At 44.9% G+C, this 20,596-nt stretch overlaps 1 protein-coding gene across 9 annotated transcripts in view; it reads right to left on the reverse strand.

Annotated features, from left to right (window-relative positions):
• Window positions 1-9,639: 9,639 nt before the first annotated feature.
• Window positions 9,640-20,596, reverse strand: part of FGF1 (fibroblast growth factor 1) — a 94,166-nt gene continuing 83,209 nt past the window's right edge. For 7 of the 9 annotated variants that reach the window (XM_026499028.4, XM_044384194.3, XM_026499024.4 and 4 more), the window contains 2 exons: window positions 17,200-17,303; window positions 9,640-12,988 (listed from right to left, as the gene is read on the reverse strand). In XM_026499028.4, coding sequence (XP_026354813.1) covers window positions 12,794-12,988; window positions 17,200-17,303 — 299 coding nt within the window. In that variant the 3' untranslated portion in view covers window positions 9,640-12,793. The remainder of the gene's footprint in view (window positions 12,989-17,199; window positions 17,304-20,596) is intronic. The other 2 variants (XM_048220733.2, XM_044384191.3) reach the window with 2 other exon arrangements.

Here is a 20,596-nt window from a genome sequence, read left to right on the forward strand (position 1 = left end):
AAAACCAAGAGTGGGATGCTGAACTGAGTCAGCCACCCGGTGCCCCCCAAGACCACTCTCTCTTTTTTTTTTTTTTTTTTTAAAGATTTTATTTATTTACTTGACACAGAGAGAGAGACAGCCAGCGAGAGAGAGAACACAAGCAGGGGGAGTGGGAGAGGAAGAAGCAGGCTCATAGCAGAGGAGCCTGATGTGGGGCTCGATCCCATAACGCCAGGATCACGCCCTGAGCCGAAGGCAGACGCTCAACGACTGAGCCACCCAGGCGCCCCCAAGACCACTCTCTTACAGTGGCTTTCTGACGGGTTTTCCCATCTTCTTTTCCACACAACGGCTGGAGCTATCGCAGTTTACTCTCAATGTGGAGTTACGACCTACCTGCAGAATGTCTCCACTGGTTTCTTCTTGCCCAAAGATAGAATTTAAGCTTAGTCCTGCAATAAAGAACCTTCCCAAATTCCCCAAAGCCTACCTTACCAGCTTCACCTCTGGTTGGTTATGCTGCTGTCCATCCTCTAAACCATTCTCCTCTGTCTTTCTGTGTCCTAGCTTGTGCTGTCTCCTTTGATTGGAGTAATGATTGTAGCAGTAATAGTTACACACTTACCTTGCACCAAGCAGTGTTCTGTGCAGTCTACACTGATGAGCTCATTTCATCCTCACCTTGACCCTGTGAGGGAGGTTTTAATATTCTCCCTGTGTTAGAGATGTGGAAACCGCATACTGAATAGTGCCAGCTTGTACCCTATATGCGAAAGGAAAGCGACATCACACACGCACACAGTTAACTTAAAAGAAATAAACTTTACCGACTCAGGAGAGAGAGAGCATGCGGGAGGGAGGAAGGAGAAAGAGAACAGTAAATACTGTGGGTGATCTGCCTGACATTCTTCTCCCAAATCTGTGTGCTCCCAAGGGAGTGAGGGGAGGCAGGGTCTGCTGTTGTCCTGGTTTTCCAGACCTCTTGTACTGGGAGCACCTGGCTGGCTGAATGGGATTACAGGGCTTAATTTTTCACAGTGTTCATATGGCATAGGCCCCCCAAATGCATGCCAGTTCCTCACTGAGATATGGTATGCCCATCTCTCTGGGGGCTTTTCAGGACTGAGTTTGACCATGGGGGACTGACTTCTCTTTATAAGTGGACTCTCTCGTTCCTAATCCATGAGTGAGGTGAGACTCCATCGTCCTGCTTCCCTCCCCCCATTTCCCCATGGTCCTGCTTCCTTTTCCCACTTCCTCGTCTGTAGACAGCTGCTCATCTCTTCTGACACAGGTCAGACATCACCTCCTCTGGGAAGCTTTCCCTCAATCCCCCAGGAGGAATTTTTCCTTCCACCTGTGCTCCGGGAGCACCGTGCACGCATTTCTTTCTGTGCTCTCTTAGGTTGCGTTTTGACAGTTTATTTATGAACCACATCCCCCAGCTGAGTGTGGGAGTCCTCAGTAGAGTGCGTTGTTCTCTTCCCCCACGTTTGTTTCAATAACCTCCTCCATGGCAGAGACTCAGGAGCTGTCTTCTTTGTTTGGTTGTCACGAAGGCAGGTTTCTGTGTCTTCCAGAAAAAGGAGTGAGATCAATTCAGAAGGGTTATTATGCAGAATTGGTCATGTTTCTTACAGAATCTGGAGCCCCCCTATTCTGTCTCTATTCACTTTCGGTCCTTTGGTTTGTTTTCCCCACAAGGTCAGTGTTTGGCTGTAGGACTTTAAGAAGCCACTCTTTACAGGGCAATGTGGTCTGTTGCGTTTTCCTCATTAGAGCTGTGTAAATATGTTTGTGTTCTCTATTTTCATCCCCAGATTAAGACATCTCCGTCAGCCAGCCAGATCCCCCCCCCCCCCCAAACCCTGAAACTGGCACCATCTCTGAAGAGTTTCCAAGTTGCCTGTTTTTTGGGGTTTTTTTGTTTTTTATCTTATGAAGGATGTGGTTTTTGGTTATGTGATTCTTTTTAAGCCGCTTCATTTGTTTTTGGACTGATTAATAGCATAGCTCCCCAAACTTGGACAGAAACGTCAAATTCAGAATCTCTGGAAGTACAGCAGTAAGAAGCTAATTAGTTCATGTTTTCCATATGAATGAGACTCAAATACACAATCACTGCTTCCTTGTTCTATCTCTCACCCTTGACTGTGCTGGCAGACCTTGCTCTTCCTTTTCGATATAAGGGGATTTGTTGGGAACAAAAAGCATTTCCCTATACTCCACCTGCTGGATAGAATGAATAAAAGCCTGGGGGAAAGTGCTAAATATTTAACAAATGTAACCTCAGCCCCCGTGAAGTTTCAAGTCTGGAATACATTTCACAGTCCCAGGCCAGAAACATGCATGTGGATGCTGCTTATTTGTGTCCCTTGGCAGAGGGTCTAGAGAAGTGTTACAATTCAGTTGTGTGGGGGAGAGAGAGAGGGAGAGCGAATGCTTATGTATATATAGCTTAAACTGTTATCTACAGATGCTGGAGCACGGAATCCACCTAACTTCCCTTTTCCATCACTGGCCTCTACTTTGCCAGCGAGCCTCAGTTCACGACATGCTCCCTACCCCTTGGTCACCACACTTGAGCCTCATTGGCATTGTGTTCCCTCCTGCCACAGGGCCTTGGCGTATGCTGCTGCCTCTATCTGTAATGTTCATCACAACACACATTCCACCTCTTTATCTTGTCAGCTCTTACTCTTCTTTCAGATATTAGCCCACTTCTTCAGAGAAGCCCTTAAGTAAGTTAATTCCCCCTGTTATATAGTCTGAGGATATTGGATACTTCTCATTATAAGCACTTGTCACACTTGTGGTTTTACATTTCTCTGTGTGATCCTTTGTATAAATTGCTTCCTAAAGTATGGTACACATATGGCACAAATGACATGCAGGTGTTCATTTTTAAAAATTTTAAAGTTATATATTTATTTTGATGTGTATTAGAAAAAAATATGTATATACTTATAGCTTATCCTTTTGTGAACATTTTAGCCTATGTTGGGCCTAAATAGATAAAACTGTGAATGCACCATCCATAAGCCAGAGGAAGTAGAAGTACCATGATCAGGCAATGGGCATATAAGCAAAAATTTTGGAAGCAGTATACAAATGACTGAAATTTGGGAAATAGGTTGATACGTTTCTGCTCACTAGAATATAAGCTCCAGAAAAGAGCTCTTTTATGCACTATTGTTTCCACCAGGCTTGGTGTGTGTCTGGGCCTCGATAAACAGTTGTTGAAAGACTTGACAAGTGATTGAATGAACAATGTTATGACTCAAGAGGTGCCCCTCCTAAGTGACTTCAGGCCAGCCGTAGATCAGACAGTAAGAAAGAAGGTTGAGATTTCTCGTGAGGACCATCCGTATGGATTGCACACAGTTGGCACAGATGGGAACTCTGTAGACTTAGAGCATTCAGCTTCAGATGCCCAACAGCTTTGTTGAGTCACAGGGCTGTCAGGGACCTTTACAGTTACCCTGCTCAGAGCCATGCCTCTAGCATCCTGGGCAGGTGTTGTCACAGGCTGGGCTCCCCCAGAAGCAGACTGTGAAGTGAAGATCTACCTGCCAGCAGTTTATTAAAGATCTGGGGACCAACCACTGTGGGAGGGCAGGAAGCTGGATAGGGCAGAAGGAGAAGGGAGGCAGTCTCAGTAGGGGCTGCAGCCGACATCATGAGAAGTTCTGAAGCTGAAATGATCCTGGGGAGCTGTCTGGCGCCAAAGCAAAGGGGCAGTTATGCCCCGATGCAGACTGCCTCAGAGGGCCGTGCCCTGGGCAAGGCAGCTGTCTCCACCCAGGCCATCCCGGAAGGGTGCTGATGGTGTCATCTTGGGAGGCAGATGAGGCTGACGTGTCAGACTCTACCACAGGTGTCCAGTCAATCTCTGTGGGACAGTCTCCCGGAGTGGCAGATATCAGTCGCTACGGTTGGAATGGCTGTAGTTGTTACAAGTTTGTTTTTTCCTTTATGCTGAACCAAAGCCCCTTCCTTGTTAAGTTCCACATACCTATACTCATTTGGACCAGCAGAGCAAGAAAACCAAAATCACCCTTGAACTATCTGAAGAGAGCAAAGTCATCTCATTTTAAATCTCTTAACCAAACACACATAGTTTCTTTGGCTCTATTTTTGCACGTTTTTAAGATGTGCCATATAAAAGTAAGCTTGGAGTCAATCTAGACTTTCATTATTTATTTGAGAGAGAGAGAGAGAGAGCTCACAGGGGGAGGAGCAGAGGGAGGAGGACAAGCAGACTCCATGCTGCGTGCAGAGCCGGTCATGGGGCTCCATGCCACCACCCTGAGATCGTGCCCTGAGCCAAAATCAAGAGTCGTTGCTCAACCAACTAAGCCACCCAGGTGCCCCTCTTTTTACTTTTATTTTTTTTATTATTTTTTAAAAAGATTTTATTTATTTGAGAGAGAGAGAGAGCACGAGCAGGAAGAAGGGCAGAAGGAGAGAGAGAAGCAGAGTCCCTGTTGAGCAGGGAGCCCAACGTGTGGCTTGATCCCAGGACCCCGAGATCATGACCTGAGCTGAAGTTATACACTCAACTGAATGAGCCACTCCATTTTGAATCTTTTTTAAATGAATTGTTTAAAAGCAGGATCTTTCTGAGTGTGGGTTCATGAAAACAATCCCTGGGAACCTGAATAGAGAATCTAAAAGATCATTTTTACCCCTATCTTATTATAATATATATAATTGCATTTATTATAAAACAGTTGCAAATGTTTATTCAAGCCTTTTTGTATGTCAGATATTATATTAGAAGTACTTGCATGCCTCCATCACAGTGGATCCTCTCACCAAGCGTATGAGGTCGATACTGTTCGGATCCTCACTTTGTGGAGGAGGACATGGAGGGCAGCTAGATTCAGTCACTTGCCCAAAGTTACCAAGTCAGTAAACGGAGGAGCCAGGATTCCGACTCCGCTGGTCTGCTCCGGAGCTAGCTGCTTCTCTGTGTGTATATTGCACTGGTTAGGGTTGCTTTAAAATAGCAAAGGACCTTATTATTTCCCTGAAAAAATAAAATAAAATAGCAAATGGCTTAATATCTGAAGGAACTAAATTGAATGTATGTGATCGTCTTTGGAGAAGCTCAGAGGTCTCAGAAAGCACTGATTTTTTAAAGGGAATAAAGCCAAAAAAAAAATGATGCCTTCCTCTAGGGACTGTGGCCATCCACTATGACAGTAAGCTTTGTAAGAGCGAGGACCACATTTATTCATCGCTAACGCCATGTCTAGCAGAGTATCCAAACCATGGTTATGCAGGTTGTCGGTTCTTGCCTATCTGCTCCAAATCCATTCCTCTGTGCCTCCTTTTGTCACACTGCAGCTGGACCCCGACAAGGTTTCTCCTTTGCCAGCCAATGCAGCTTAGGCTTTGTCAGCAGAGGGCACCGGAGGGACACTTCTAGGGGTAGGGGCTTGTCTTTGGGGTTCTAGTACTTTTCTTCTAGCTCCGATGGCATGGTGGCCGGCGGGCAGCTTCCTGTGCGAAACTGGCTGGTGCACAACGTGCAAGGAGTCGCGCTGGCTCTTGAGCGCGCCCAGTGGAAGCTCCCTGAGGGGCCACGGTGAGATCCTTGGGCCACAGCCACCCCTTTGCCAATGGAGTCCAAATCTCATCCCTGAGAGAAGGCCCTCTCTCAATTTCTTTCTTCCTTGAGTTCTTTCTGTAGCCTTGGAAGAGAAGCTGCTCCCTCCATCTGCTATTCCAATATTGCTTAGAGATCTCTTTACCCCCTCAGTAGTTAATCCCTTTTTATTAGTTAACAATTCTTCCCATTAAAGTTTCCCTGTTCAAATTATTGGTGTGGTCTCAGTTTCCAGACCGGACCCTCACAAACACAATGCTAGATACTCAATAGATGACCAGTAAATGAATGAATGAGGGAGGGAGGGAATTGAGGAAAAATGCTTCATTTTCAACATAGTCCTGCTGTTTATTCTTGAGGACTCAATGGTGTGGGGTAGCCCCCTGCCCTGCCAAACTCTTCCCAAATGTTCAGGTTGCTTGAGAATACGCAGTTTCAAGCATTCTATAAGACCTCTCTCTCTTCTTCTCTTCAGGTAAATATTCTATGACAGATTCCAGTGGCACCATGGATAGGGAAACAAGTTCCTCTCTCCTATGTCCCCTCTGCACGCCTGCCCTGGATTTACGATTTGATCCTGTAATATCAGAAATAATCCAGCCAGTCCTAAAACCTGCACCATTTCCCAGGTCACACTCAGGGCTCCTAATGCAGGTGGTTTGTTTGTTTGTTTGTTTGTTTGTTTGTTTTTAAAGATTTTATTTATTTGAGAGAGAGAAAGGGAGAGTGAGCATGAGGGAGAGAGAGCGCGAGGGAGAGAGTGAGCACCAGAGGGAATAAAGGCAGAGGCAGGAAAGGAAAAGGAAAAGCAGACTCCCCACGGAGCAGGGAGCCTGACGCAGGACCCGATCCCAGGACCCCAGAATCATGACCTGAGCCAAAGGCAGACACTCAACTGACTGAGCCACCCAGGTGCCCCCCCCCCCAAGTGTTGTATTTTGAGAAAGCCATAGATCTCACTGTTCGCTTCTATAGGAAACTACTGAACTCTCAACACAGTTGACGTCACAGACTGTGAACAGTCCTGTTTTTACAGGGCAAACAAAGCCAGTTAGTGTACGGAGACATCCTTGTAACTTACTTTGGAGGAAGAAGCTCTGGGCCAAGGCATATCAGTAAAAGAGTCTAACCTCTTGCTCTTATGTATCTCTGGGTAAGACTAAAAAAAGAATTTCTCTTAAGGCAGGAAAATATGAAATACAAAAATCACAATGATGTGCGTCTCTGTGACGACTTGCACAAGCCACTTGTCTACACCTACATCCCCAAACACAGCAACCAAGTGAACCAAATCCTGAAATTGAACACACTTCCAAACAAGGAGCGCCCAACCCTTCATTAAGGCTGATAGAAGAGCACATCAAGGACATGGTGAGGTTTTGCTTGTTTACGTAATAAAGTAGACACCAGTGTTTAGCTGCTAAATGTGTAAATGTAGCCTGTGTGACAGTGGGTAGCTCAGAGGGAAGGAAGCAATTTAGGAAATACCTCCTTCCCACATCACACACATTCTCAGACCCATCAGAAGACCCCAAAACTAGGTCCTACAATACATGCGTTTTATAAAGCAAACCTACCCTCCAGCTTCGGGCTGTGTGTGACCTGGTTTCTCTTTTTAATTTTCTAACTGGGGTGGAAAGCTAACAGTGTAGTATGTCATGGTCAATATGTCAACCGCAGAGTGGGTACAGTGTTACAGAAAGATCCCAGTAGTCATTTAGGACATTTCCCTGTAACTTGAGGGAATGTGAGATGGATCACTGAGGTCACGAGCGCCCTGTGTCGGATCCCCACGTCTCAGGCTCTGAGTTCTCTGACTGGGTTTTAGAGTAAATATTATGTACAGTAATGGGAGATTCTTTCTGGGGCTGGAGGACAAGTTTAAGGAGTGGAGTTGGAAGGTGGGGGTGTGCCACTTTTCACGAGCCATTATTGCAATTTTAATGGTTGTCAAACAAATGCCTAGTGATTTTGAAATGGAGACATTACAAGTCCCATGGCTAGGTCAGGCTTAAGTCTTCCTATATTGCACTACTGCTCTTACAAATAATTTTTGTTAATTTGTACAAGTGCACTTGAAGGCATGTCTTTGTTTGATGTATCTCTATTACCATCCTCCTCAATATAACGGTGACCCAAGGGTGCTTGGGGTTAGGATTCCCCTCCCCTCTCCACCCCATGGCAGCTAGGACATCACTCAGATGCATATGGAAGGCAGTGACTTCAGTTATACTTTTCTCTTTTGCTGTCAGTTTCACCCATAAGAGGCCAATTCTCAGCCAGACTAACCCTCTCAAACATTTAGGGCATAGAGTTACATTTTTTAGTTGGTTCAGCAAAGATGAAAATTTTCAAATCCCTGTATAAGATGCATTCCAGTAGCAATGGTGTTTATCTTGTCACTGAGTGATGGATGGGAAACTCTTCTGTTAGGTAGGTAAGAGGGTAATTGTCAGAAAGCGATGGGGGGCTGGGAGGATGCTCAGAGGCTCTGGGCGTCTCATCTTTTCCTGGCTCAACCTTCTTTTCAAGTCTTGTTTATGAATTAAGAGTTTGGGGACGGGGAGCAAAAGGGAGGAATGAAGTGAAGACTGTGGAAGTTAGGCAGGGAATGCCCTCAAGCCCCACAGTGATGAGAGTTTCAAAGGAGAGGAGGGGGGTCAGAGTCCTCAGGGCTCTGCCAGCAGAAATCTGCTAAAAACATAGGAGGCTTTGCAGGCAGCAGTGGTTGCCTGTGGGATCTGCATCGTTACATTCATTTTGCATGATTAGAAGCAAGCCAACTAAAAGAATTCACCAAGCCCTCAGAACAGATGGTTCCTGGGTAACAGGATGTCCCCTTGTCTTTGAACAAACCGTGTTTTTGAAAAAACTGAAGTCATCATACAGGATCCTAATTGGGTCTCGTCATCTTCAGGATGAAGACCAGTTGCTTTGAGCCAGCGTTTTCCAAAAAATTGTGGTTGTAACCCATTAATGTTGTGACCCAATTTAATGGATCTTTGACCAGCATTTTTTAGTGGAATGAAATGGGAAAAAATGCATCACCTGTATATAGTTTCCTGCTGTTTTTGTTTCAGTTGTGTGTGTGTGTGTGTGTGATATATGCTGGGTTGTGATGGAAAATGTAGTTCTTACTGTGGCTCAAGCTCCAGAGTAGGAAAGTATTGGGTTTAGGCGACTTTAAAAGGAAAAGGAGCGATTGATTGTTGTGTGTAATTGGTAGAGTGGACAAACGCTGCCGAACCATTATTAATAGGTACACGTGCTTGTGCGAGGATGTGTGTGAGAGCCTGTGTGTGTGTGTATATGTGTGGGTGTTTGTGTTTGTGATCTGATTCTGCCATGAGGTTTAGGCAACAGTATGCTTTCTCCTAAGAATAAGAAGTCCTAAGATTGAGGGGCTCCTGGGTTGGCTCAGTGGGTTAAGTGTCTGACTTCAGCTCAGGTCATGATCTCGGGGTCCTGGGATCGAGCCCCTTGTAGGTCTCCGTGCTCAGCGGGGAGCCTGCTTGTTTCTTTCCCTCTTGCTCTGCCCTTTCCCCTTTTTGTGCTCTGTGTCTCTCTCAAATAAATAAATAAAATTAAATAAAAAGAAGTACTAGTATTGAGAAGTTTATTTAAGGTGATGTTGCTTAGTATGATAGTGATTTCAGAAAATCTAATGGGCAAATGTGTTACCCTTCATTAAGGCACTTGCCTAAGGACAAGCTGGTCAACTGTACGATAGTAGCATAAATTTTCGTAATTTATACTATGAAAAAAAGTACCTGTTGAGTTAGTTATGGTCCTTGACTCTTCAGGGGGCAAATCCCCTGAAAATACTTGATGGATGGATCTCTAGAAAAACACTAATATTTCCTCAGGTTTCCAAACAAAATGAGAACTGTTTCTGCCTTAGCTTTTCCTGTCAGCTTTTAAGGCATCCTATCCGGTGACAAGCTGTGTCTAGAAAACAAAGCAGCCACACCTGTCAAGTGTGGGGGGAAGACCTTCCATAGGAAGATGAGACCTGTGATGTTCTAAAACTCAGAGAGACAGTATCACCTTTTAGTGGAACATTTATTATAAGGTGCCAAAAAAAGAGAGACAGTGATGTAAAAGGACAGATGTCTTCTTCATCAGAGGTCTGCTTCGCAGCCCGTGGGCTCAGCTGGTTTAGGCTATATGTCCCACGAAGCTGAGGAGTTGGGCTCCGTCCCCTCTGACACAAAGCAAGGACCTTGATCTCCAGGAACACTTGACGCTCCACTCAGTTTTTGATAAGTACACACTGTTGGCCAGAGGAGGCTCTAATGATCATCCCTTCCAAGGAAACAGATCACTAACTGCCTCCACCTCCGTACCGAAAACAGTCAAAAGCATAAACGCTACGATGCTTTGTACAGAATGTCAGGCAATTCTTAACAGTTGGCCTGAGAATGAATCCACACGAGAGGCATGTGACAAGCAGATGGCGACTTGACTTACTCAAGGAAGAGAGAGCGCAACAGGAATGCTCCATGTTTAAGAGCACGTTCCCGATGGCGGGGATCTGCCAACGACTCCCTTCTTACAAGATCTGACAGGCTCTTTCCCCAATCTGAAAGCGGTCCTCCTAAAGCAGACATGGTCCTGTGGTTGAAAATGTTAGGTTTACCTTGCCATGGCCTCTGACACCTTGATAGGGGTTTATCTTACACTGGGTGTGGCTAATTTTCCAGAACCTGGGTTTCTGGGACTTGCCGTTTGTTCAGCAGGAAGCTACACAGTCTCCGTTTTTACTTGAATGAAGTAAATGTATCCACAGCATCTTTCATCATAAATATAATGCCCTGGGAGAGAATACAGCAGCAAACCAGACAGACAAGGTTTCCAGGGGCCCCGGTACCCAGGACAGTGCCTGGTACACAGTAGGCATGAAATAAATATTCACTGAATGAATGCATGAATAATGACCGGGCGGAGGTTGTGGAGGCCACAGTAGTGTTTCTTCTAACAGCTTTGGATTTCTGAAACCACAGACTTCCGTCTCATCTGTTAGCAACATTTAATTTTTCTTGGCCAGTGTTATATTTGAGTTTGATTCATACACTAAAAATTATGGACCATTATAAATATCTTATATTTCCTCTCTGCGTACCCTTTTCTGCCAGATCTTCAGAGTAAGGAGATGTTAAACCACACTGCAAGATCCCCAACTTGCCTGTAAGGATTTACTAAAATAACATAGAATTGTCTTATCCAAGTTACAAAAACAAAAAGTGCTGAATTCGTTTTTCTGTACAAAATGCAGAATATTATGAACTATAGTGTGAACTTAGTTCAGTTCCTCGGTTGCACTGTTGCTTCGAACTTTCACAGATTGTCTTTTTTTTTCCCCATCATAGACATGACAATTCAGTTAGTAAGGAATTATTTTTCAATTAGTCATGTCAGTTCCTTATACCATGAGCTAATATTGTCAGCAGTTTTTATCCACAGTTATCATATCTTTGCTTCAGACTCCCCACTTTCAAAGAAAATTTGTAATAGCACAATGGAAAACGACGTACAATCTCTTTTTATAGGTAATGTAGTGTAAGTAGTAGATAATTGAAGAGCTTATACATCATAGCCTATTATTATTCTCAGTGGCTGAATGCTAATCAGTTAACTGCCTTTGAGCTCTATATTTTTAAATGTGATTAAAACATACAGTCTCACAGTAAATGTAAATGGCTTATTAAGGGCCTTTACATGGCAACAGTATCATATGTCAGAGATGAATGGTGTTTCTAATTTGCTAGCCACTTGGGTCAAGTTTACTTTAAGCAGGAAGCATATTTATACAAGTAATCGTAACACAAATGGTCTCTTGAGAAAAGCTGTTGGTGAGGGTTTAACATTTTTGAAGTATGCTTTTGTATATCTTCTAAATGGGTATTTTATAGGCACCGGGCCAAAGCGCCTCACATCCATGTTCCTTCACACCAGCATCACTGCTGCTCACGCTGCCTGAGAGCTCAGGAAGACTCGTGCTCTGTATGTTTCTGAGGGTGAGGTGAGAGGGGATCAGGGGCTTGAGCCACCTTCCTTTGAACAGCATTCTTCAGGACTTTGCTACTTAAATTGGGGGTGGGGGGGAGGACAGCAGCCCTTGCAGCACCTGGGGCATGTTAGAAATACACAAACCATATCCCAGACCCACCGCATCGGAATCTACACTCAAACCCAATCCGCTTGTGATGTGTAAACACTGCCTGGGACCTCAGATCCTCTGTTTTCTTGGGACAAAGCACCAGTCCTGGCGTCCCTTTCTCTTTCCTCCCCACTTCTAGAATCTATCTCTTTCTAGGAAAGCATCCCCTCAGCCCACGTTTCCTTTCTTTCTCAGCACTCCCACACCCCAGACCCAAATGAATTTACCAACACTGGATGTTTTTGCTTTTATCAAGAGCCGGCTTCTCATGCTGCCTGTCTGACATCATCCTGGGGCTTCCTGCTGCCAAATAATCTTGGGAAAGTCAAGGCATCGTAAGGACTTCCAAAGCTATGCATTTATCCTGCTTTCTTGTGGCTAAGCCTCCCATCCTTTGTTTATTCCGCATTGAGAGCCCAGCCTTCCAAGTTGTCCACCAGAACCCAATCTCCCTTTGCCATTTTAGTCCCTTCTGTTATTGGGTGGGGGAGGGATTTGATTTCTTCATCCCAGTTTGTACTCATGGAACACTGCCTTCCCCTAACCTAGCCATAAGCTGTTGATAGTTGTGGGGTATTGAAAGGACGAAAGGGCATCATGCCAGATGTTTGGGGGAATCACAGATAAGAGTTTACTCAGTAGAGGGAATTGTATGCAGTTACTAATGACCCACATGGCAGCCCCCTGAACACACTTCATTTGGCCACACTTTTTGCATTGAGAGGCTCAGCCTGCAGCAGGTGCCCGGAGGCAACTGGACATCCACACACCCAGACTGACCAGCCAGTTGGCCTCTAGAAGCAATTTGATCCCTCTCTTCCAAACTGTGTTGGAGTAAGAGGCTCTGCAAAAAAAAAAAAAAAAAAAAAAAAAAAAAAAAAAAAAGTGAACTGGGCATTTAGAAGCGCATTGCTTACAAATTCAGGCTTTGTGGACCAGGGGTTAGTGTAGCCAATGGTCAAGGGAACAATCTGGGGTCAACTGGGTGAGGACCCGTCAGCCTCCTCTGGAGTGGTCGGCACCCAGAAGATATTTCTTTAATCAGAGGAGACTGGCAGGGGGAGAAACAGAATTGCTTTCTGGCCATAGTGAGTCCGAGGACCACGTTTGCAGCTTCCGTTCTTCTTGAGACCAACAAACCAATTCTTCTCCGCGTGCTTCTTGGATGTGTAGGTGTTGTAATGGTTTTCCTCCAGCCTTTCCAGGAACAAACATTCCTCATTTGCTGTCTGCTAAAAAGATAAGACCGGAAGAGAATAGAATTATTAGAGATTGGTTTTCAGTGAGGTTTCTGTTTTTACTAGCCCCGCGACCTTGGGCAAGTCTGCTGAGGCTTTTTTGTGCTTCAGTTTCTTTTTCAGGAGAATTGAGATCGTAATGGGACCTGTCTCTGAGGGTAACAGTAATGGTAATAACTTAGAACAGGACCCAGAACCTAGTGAGCCTTCAAATTTATTAACTATTTTTGCAAGCTCCCCTTCCATCTGCTGTCCTCAGGGCCCTGGAGTTCCCTGCTGGGGAGATCCTGAATGACCATAGCACATCAAGGGCAGGGCTGGGCCTTTTGTCTCCAAAGGCTCAGCACATGGACATGACCCTGAAAAATGGCCAAAATCGGTAAAACCAAACCGTGATGTGGTGGGGGTTTTTAAGTTTGGACTTGAAAAATTTAAAAACCACCCCAAAGCCACCCACCCAGATATAGGGAACTGTTTACAATCAATGAACATACTTCCCCATATCTTTACGTATGAACACACAGAAGGACATAGATAAAGCCATACGGATAGAGGCTGATGATGTTAGCAAAATGGCATGCTATCCCATTTTTAAAAAAAAAATAGGAAATAAACCTATGAAAACATTCAATCTCACAAGAAAATGCAAATTAAAAACAATTCAACATGTTGGCTATAATATCTGCAAAGAACAAAAAAATTTACAATGCTTAGTATTATGAGAGCATAGGAAATTGGCACTTCCGTGCACTGTTGGTGAGATAAATTGGTGGCAATTTTCTGAGGGTAGTTTGGCAACCTTTGACCCAGCAATTTCATTTGTAGGAATTGAGCCTTAGGAGATAGTTGAGTAGTGTAAAATGGTATTTTCGAGGGTAGTCTTTGAAGTACAGGGTATAATGGGAACACATTCGAAGCAACCTACGTCTTCATGGAAGGGCGATTGGTTAAGTGGCTAGGGCTACATCCACACATTGGAATCCAACGCAGTTGCCAATTTATTAAGCTGGAAAGATCACTACGACATATTAAGTAGTGCAGTTACTTTAAAAATCTCTACCAACAATTACTGTTTTCCTTGAAGTTCATCTGTTAGAAAGTGGGAAGAACCCTAGGCATTTGAACTTCCTATTTGTCAGAGTTTTAGAATACATTTATTGTATTTGGATATAAAATACTTATGCTGTTCATCGACTTTGCCCCAGTTCCAAGTCACGTGATCTCAACGTTATCTCTTCACCCACAGTGGTGAGTGATGCCCTTCCTGGTGGTTTCCAATCTTGTTGTTCATTATTCTTTATTTGTGGGCATGTTTGTGTATGTAGCTGTGAGCCTCATTCAGGCAAGAAGTGAAAACTTGCCAGCCTTGCGTCTGCCCAGCCGACACAGAGCCTTACAAATGAGAGGTGCTCTCCAGCTAAGTGGCGAGTTGCATTTGCTTCTTGAGAATGCAGCAAGCAGTCAGTCAAGTTCCTTTTGAAGAGTAAGGAACTATGGAACAGCAAGTTTCCTGCTTATTCATTTGTAGTCTAGTGCAATGGCATCTGGGTGAGACACTTTGGATCCTTTTAGAGTAAGATGGGAGATAACTGTAATATGTAATTGGGTGACTCTGCTGCCTCTAGAGGAACGTACTCAGACGTTAGTGTTTGATGCACATTGTTGGGCGTGGGAGGAGGTAGGCAGTTGTGGACCAGTGTGGCTTGCCCACTCCTCTACAGGGAGGGTCCCCCGTGACGCCTCTCAGTGGGCGTCAGGCCTGTGTTCTGTGACGAAGCTGAGGACGGCCACGTCCCTCACCTGATGTCTCCGTTACACTAGAGCAGTTGACACACACAGAGCGGCTGAGTCACAGGCTGAGTCAGCAGGCCGCATCGGAGGAGCTCCGTCTGTCCCTCAACCAGGATTTGTCAGTAGTTGTTATGCACTTGGTGCAATGCCAAGGGCCTGGAGATTAACAGTTGATTCATGACTATTTTAAAAATGATTTTCTTTTTTTATATTTAGCACACTTTTTCCCCAACTATATGGGTGACATAGGCCTACTGTAGATAATTTGGATAAGACAGGCATTCACATGTTGTAAAATCGGCTGCTTACCACCCTTAGAGATAAATATATTAATGTTTGGATATATAGCCTTTCAAACTTATTTTTTAAGATAATATCCTTTCCACAGACATAAAAATTTGTATCAGGGTGGATTAATACCTAAAACTTGTTAAGAGTGTGAGGCAGAGCTCTGAGATATTTTAGAACTTGGTCATTATTAGTGGAGAAATATATAGATTATTAGGCATAATATATTAAGATTACCCTCTGAGTAGTTCAGGTGAAGTGCAGTGATGGCCAGGACTGTGGTGGGAGCCTAGGGGAAATTGGATTTGGGGGTTCTCCCTCAATATATTTTTTTAAAGATTTTTTATTTATTTATTTGACAGAGATAGAGACAGCCAGTGAGAGAGGGAACACAAGCAGGGGGAGTGGGAGAGGAAGAAGCAGGCTTCCAGCGGAGGAGCCTGACATGGGGCTCGATCCCAGCACACTGGGATCACGCCCTGAGCCGAAGGCAGACGCTTAACGACTGAGCCACCTAGGCGCCCCTCTCCCTCAATATTTTTAATACAATTAGCAGAAGGTTATATTAAATATCAAAACTGATTTGAAAGAGGAAAAGCCATAAGCTATAAATATAACCTAGGAAATAATGAGCATAAGGGATTTATAAACTTATTAGTTGTTTTATAGCTCTCACTGATGGAGCACCTCCCATGTGTCAGCAGCACTAGTGGGTGGGTTCTGTGCATTGTCTCTCTGACCCCTCTTTTTTTTTTATTTTTATTTTTATTTTTAATAATGATTTTTTATTATATTATGTTAGTCACCATACAGTACATCCCCGGTTTTTGATGTAAGGCTCGATGATTCATTAGTTTCTCTGACCCCTCTTAACCCCTATATGTGGCAGTCACCATCCATTCCTATCCTCATTTTAGACAAGGCTCAGAGGAGGCAAGTAACTTGCCGCAGTTGCAGAGAATTGAGATTCAGTTTTGAGTTTGAGATTCAGTGATTGGTTGATTACCAAATAGAAGAATTACCAAATACCACCTTAAAAAAAAAAAAAACCAAAAAACCTACTTCCTATGTAGCAGTCACTGCCCGAGCCCCAAACCCTTTAGAATGGTCCCATTTGATCCATATTTCAGCAAACAGCCTGCAGGAGGCTGCTGATTTTTCTGACAGTCTCATCTTCTGACCCCTAGCAGGCAGCCTGAAAAACCCAAACTGTGCTCACATCCCGAACGCTGGCTGAAGTTACAGCTTCAAAAGACAGTTTTCTGTGCCCACTGCCCCTTGGCAATTCGATGTAAGTTAAAGAGAGCTTCCGACCAAAACCCCCTACTGCCTGCCTTTTTGTAGATATCTTCATAAAAGGGAAGAAAGGGGTTTGGCTAAGCCTCAATGATCAATTGTTAGGATATAGAGCAAGGATCATTGAAATTCAGAAATAATTTCAAAACTTGGGTCCATTGGCTTTAGTTCTCTTTCCATTTAAATCTTCTACCAGAGATACCAATAGGGGCAAAATCACACTGTTTCCATTCTTTTCTCACAGAGACCAGTATATACTGAGTCACACCTGTGTGAAGCACTACTGAGGAGAGGGACGGAGCAGATGTGGAGGATTTTGAGCTCCGGGATAAACTCTCAGACGGTGCTTCTCAAGGTCGGGGCTGTAGCTCATTCGTCGTCACATCCCCTCAGTACTTAGACACCGGGGGCACTTGCTACATGTTGGTTGGATGATGAGTCACATGCTAGAGTTTAGGCTCAACAATTTTTGTGAAGAGCGTAGAGAACATGCTTACAGCATGTGGTGGGCCCAAGAAACATTTTTGGAATGAGTGAATGAAGTGGGAATAGGTATTCTGAAATGATTGACCGAAGAGTTACTAAAATTTCAATCAATGTGTCCTCTGTGTCTAGGCGATAATACGTTCCGAGTATTTTGAGAGAGCACCACAAGAAACTCTTTCATGCCTGCGCCTAAAATAAGGCAGGGGAGAGGGTGGGAATCCTGCTGGAAAAAACAACAAACAGAGACTAATTGTTGCTTTATAGTTTGCATCACTCAACGTAACATGATTTCTGGAAACCTCAAACCTTGGCCGTGTCTGGAAGCATGTCAGCCTCATACTTACTGAGCCGTACAAAAGCCCATCGGTGTCCATGGCCAAGTACTGGCCGGTCTCGGTGCTCTTTATGTACACCTCCCCTACGCTTTCCGCACTGAGCTGCAGTTGAACTGAAACAGAAATAACACAAGTGAAAGTAAATAAACAAGAAGCCGTTGCCGATAGGGCCTGGCGGCCAAGACAGTTAGCCATGGAAAATTCTGCTCATTCAGTTCACAGTGCCCTCAAGGATGAGCCTCAAATTCATCAAAACATAGACATACAGTTCCTTTTTCTTTGCCCTCCAAAGAAAGCTGCCCTTTGGGCAGGATGTTCTTGAGAGAAGGAGGGACGAATGGGTGTGCCCACTATCCCCCTGCAGGTTACAGAATGACCCCTCCCGCACTTCCTCTGTCTCTGTTCCCTCCTGGTGGGGACATAACCATGGGAGGAAGCGACGTTCGCTTTCCTAGGTGCTGCAGAGCGGGCAGCTGGCCAGCCCGAGTGTGTTTTGCTTTAATTAGCAACCTGCTTTGGGGGTGCCTTTTTAGGGCCCCAGCCTGTTCGGCGTGGGGTCTTCTCGTGTACACATTGTTATTTTACAAAATCCAGTAGTGTTATTTTCCCAGACAGAGAGGTTCCCAGGAAGTTGGTCTGGTTAGTGCATCTGAAACTCAGGGAACTCTCCCACCATGAAGTTCAGTCAGCTGCCAGCCTCGGCGGCAGCCCAGCTGGGGTACAGGCAGAGGGGAGCCCCAGTGTCTCATCGGGAAGACAAAGCAGTTATCTGGAAATGCAGGGATGGGAACAGTTGTTCTCACCCTGGGGTGATGTTGTTTGCCAGGTGACATCTGACCACGTCCGGAGACATTTTGGGCTGTGTTGACTGCAGTGAAGATGGTACATCGAGGCCAGGGGTGCTGTGACACATTCTGTAATGCTCAGGGCAGCCCCCATAATGAGGAATTATTCAGCCCAGAACGTCAGTAGCGCTGAGGTTGGGAAACTATGAAGTTGAGAGCAAGGACCTGAGTTCCTCCGAGTTAGACTCCCCATTTATACGGATTAATACCCCTAAGGAGCCTTGCCCACTGCCAGACCACTACCTGGAGTATGACGCCCACTCAAAAATTCTTCATTTGTTCATTCTCCCTCTGGTGGCTCTACAGGGGGAGACCCTTTGATGGCTCACATTTGAGAAGCAAAATTAATTCTGGGCTCTCTGGACAATTTCTTTGGTCACTAGACTGTCGTGATGATGAGGGGTGAAAAATCTAACTGCGGACCAGTGAGCACCCCATTCTCCGGGAGGACAGGCTGACCTCCCTAAGGGTCAGCTTAGTCAGAGGCTGAGGGTCAAGGTGGGCAGGAAGGAACACCAGGCTCTGGTTGGGACCTGGAGACCCCTCATTGCCTTTTCCTTGCTTTCCTATTTTATTTAATTTCTTTGAATAGGAAATATATTCATGTGTTTCAAACTTGGAAACTGTATAAGAGGAGACAGAGTCTCCCTTCTATTGCCTCTGTCCCCTAGCCTCCCATGTGCGACTGTTGGGGATACAGTGGTAAACAGGACAGATGAGACCCTTGTCCTTCCTCCCAGGACACATTCTTCAGCGGTGGGGAGAGGCAGAGACAAACAAGTAAACCCCTCCTAGGTATATTTTATGCATACCCTTCTAGAGAGCTTTTATGCACATCTGGGCAAATACGTGTTATCCTTCCTGCCTTTTTTTTTTTTTTAACACAAATGGTATGATACACACACAGCTGTGTACCTTGTTGTTTTGTTTTGTTTCTTTGTTTGCTGAACAACCAACCGGAGATCTTGCCAGTTCAGCACTGAAAGAGTTAACCTCATTCTTTTTGCCAGCTGCACCGTGTTCTACTACGTAGCTATACCACAATCATTTAACCGCTTCCTTATTAATATGTCTGTATTTTCTCATTTCCCTCTGTTTTCCTTATCTTCTGATTCATCCTGAGAGTGATACATAGTTACTCACCCTTACTGAAGATGCAGTTCTCTTGTCCTTGGAAGTGTTTACTACAGAGACTCGGGTCTCCTCTAGCTTCCTGTGGTCAGTGGAGTTTATCTAACTCACAGGAAGGAAACCGGAAGCCACAGATCTCCTTTCCCACGGGTCCTCCTGACTTGGGTTAGTCCGAGAGGGTAGTCATGAGAGAACAGGCCAGAAGGCCTCCATCGTGATCTGGACCTCTGCTCTAGCCTCACACCACACCACTTGCTCACTCAGTCACCCGCCCCATCCATTTAACTCACCCAACACGTCAAGCTCTCTCCTACCTCAGGAATCTTGCCCACACTTGACGTTTTATCTGGCACCTTCTTCCCCCTGATGTTGACATAGTTGGTCCTTCTCCTCCTCCAGGCCCCAGCCTAAATGCCCCCTCCTCAGAGAAGCCTTTCCCACCCAAGGCCCCCACAACTGTACACAACCTTGCCCCTGCCAATGCCACCTGAGTTCCCCCATCGTCCTCTTTCTCAGTCCTTTGTTTCCTCTTTGGCACTTTCTACAGCGAACAATTGTTTCTGTCATTTAAGGGTTTGCGCCTTTATTTCTGCCTCCCCAGGAGAATGTGTACTTGGGGAAAGAGCAGGGATCTTCTCTGTCCTTCTCCCCACAGGTCTACAGCCCCTCACCCTGTGCCTTGTCCATTGGTTCAGCCAAGATAGATTTGTTAAACCGATGATTCGGCTGATATTTGCAGAGATGGTCCTGCTGTCCATCATCCATAAGCTGTGCACTTTGAATTATGTTTCCAGTGATGCTTTGTGGGATGAAGTCAGAGGGGCCGAGTTGAGAGCTTTACGGCTCTCCCACCAGCCTGCTAGGTGACCTTGGCGAGGCTCCTTAACCTTCAGGCCACAGTCTCTTTATCAGTAACATGGGAAGGCTTTGATTCAGTCTCTAAAGTTTTCCCCAGCTCCAACATCTAAGTAAATACCTTTCACAGCAGTGCTACATACAACAGAATATTGTTTGGCCGTAAAAAGGAACGGGGTACTCTTAGGTGCTACAACGTGGATGAGCTTTGAAAACGTACTCAGTGGAAGAAGCCGGCCACAAAGGACCACATATTATATGGTTCTATTGAAATGAAATGTCTAGAATGGACAAACCCATAGAGACAGGACATAGATTGGTGGTAGCCAGGGGCTGAGGAGGAAGGGGGAGAGCAAAGGGGGAATTCTGGTTGAGAGGTACAGGGTTCCTTTTGCAGGTGATAAAAATGTTCTAAAATGGATTGTGGAGATAGTCACAACTCTGTGAATATAAGGAAAACCATTGACTTGTACACTGTAAGTGCGTTAATTCTATGGTATACGAATAATATCTCAATCAAATTGGGATTTTTTAGTGCTTTGTCTTTTCATTGGATCTTATGGTCTTCAGAGAAG

The sequence above is a fragment of the Ursus arctos genome, unplaced genomic scaffold (genome assembly GCF_023065955.2).
Source record: "Ursus arctos isolate Adak ecotype North America unplaced genomic scaffold, UrsArc2.0 scaffold_5, whole genome shotgun sequence".
NCBI classification, from domain to species: Eukaryota; Metazoa; Chordata; class Mammalia; order Carnivora; family Ursidae; genus Ursus; species Ursus arctos.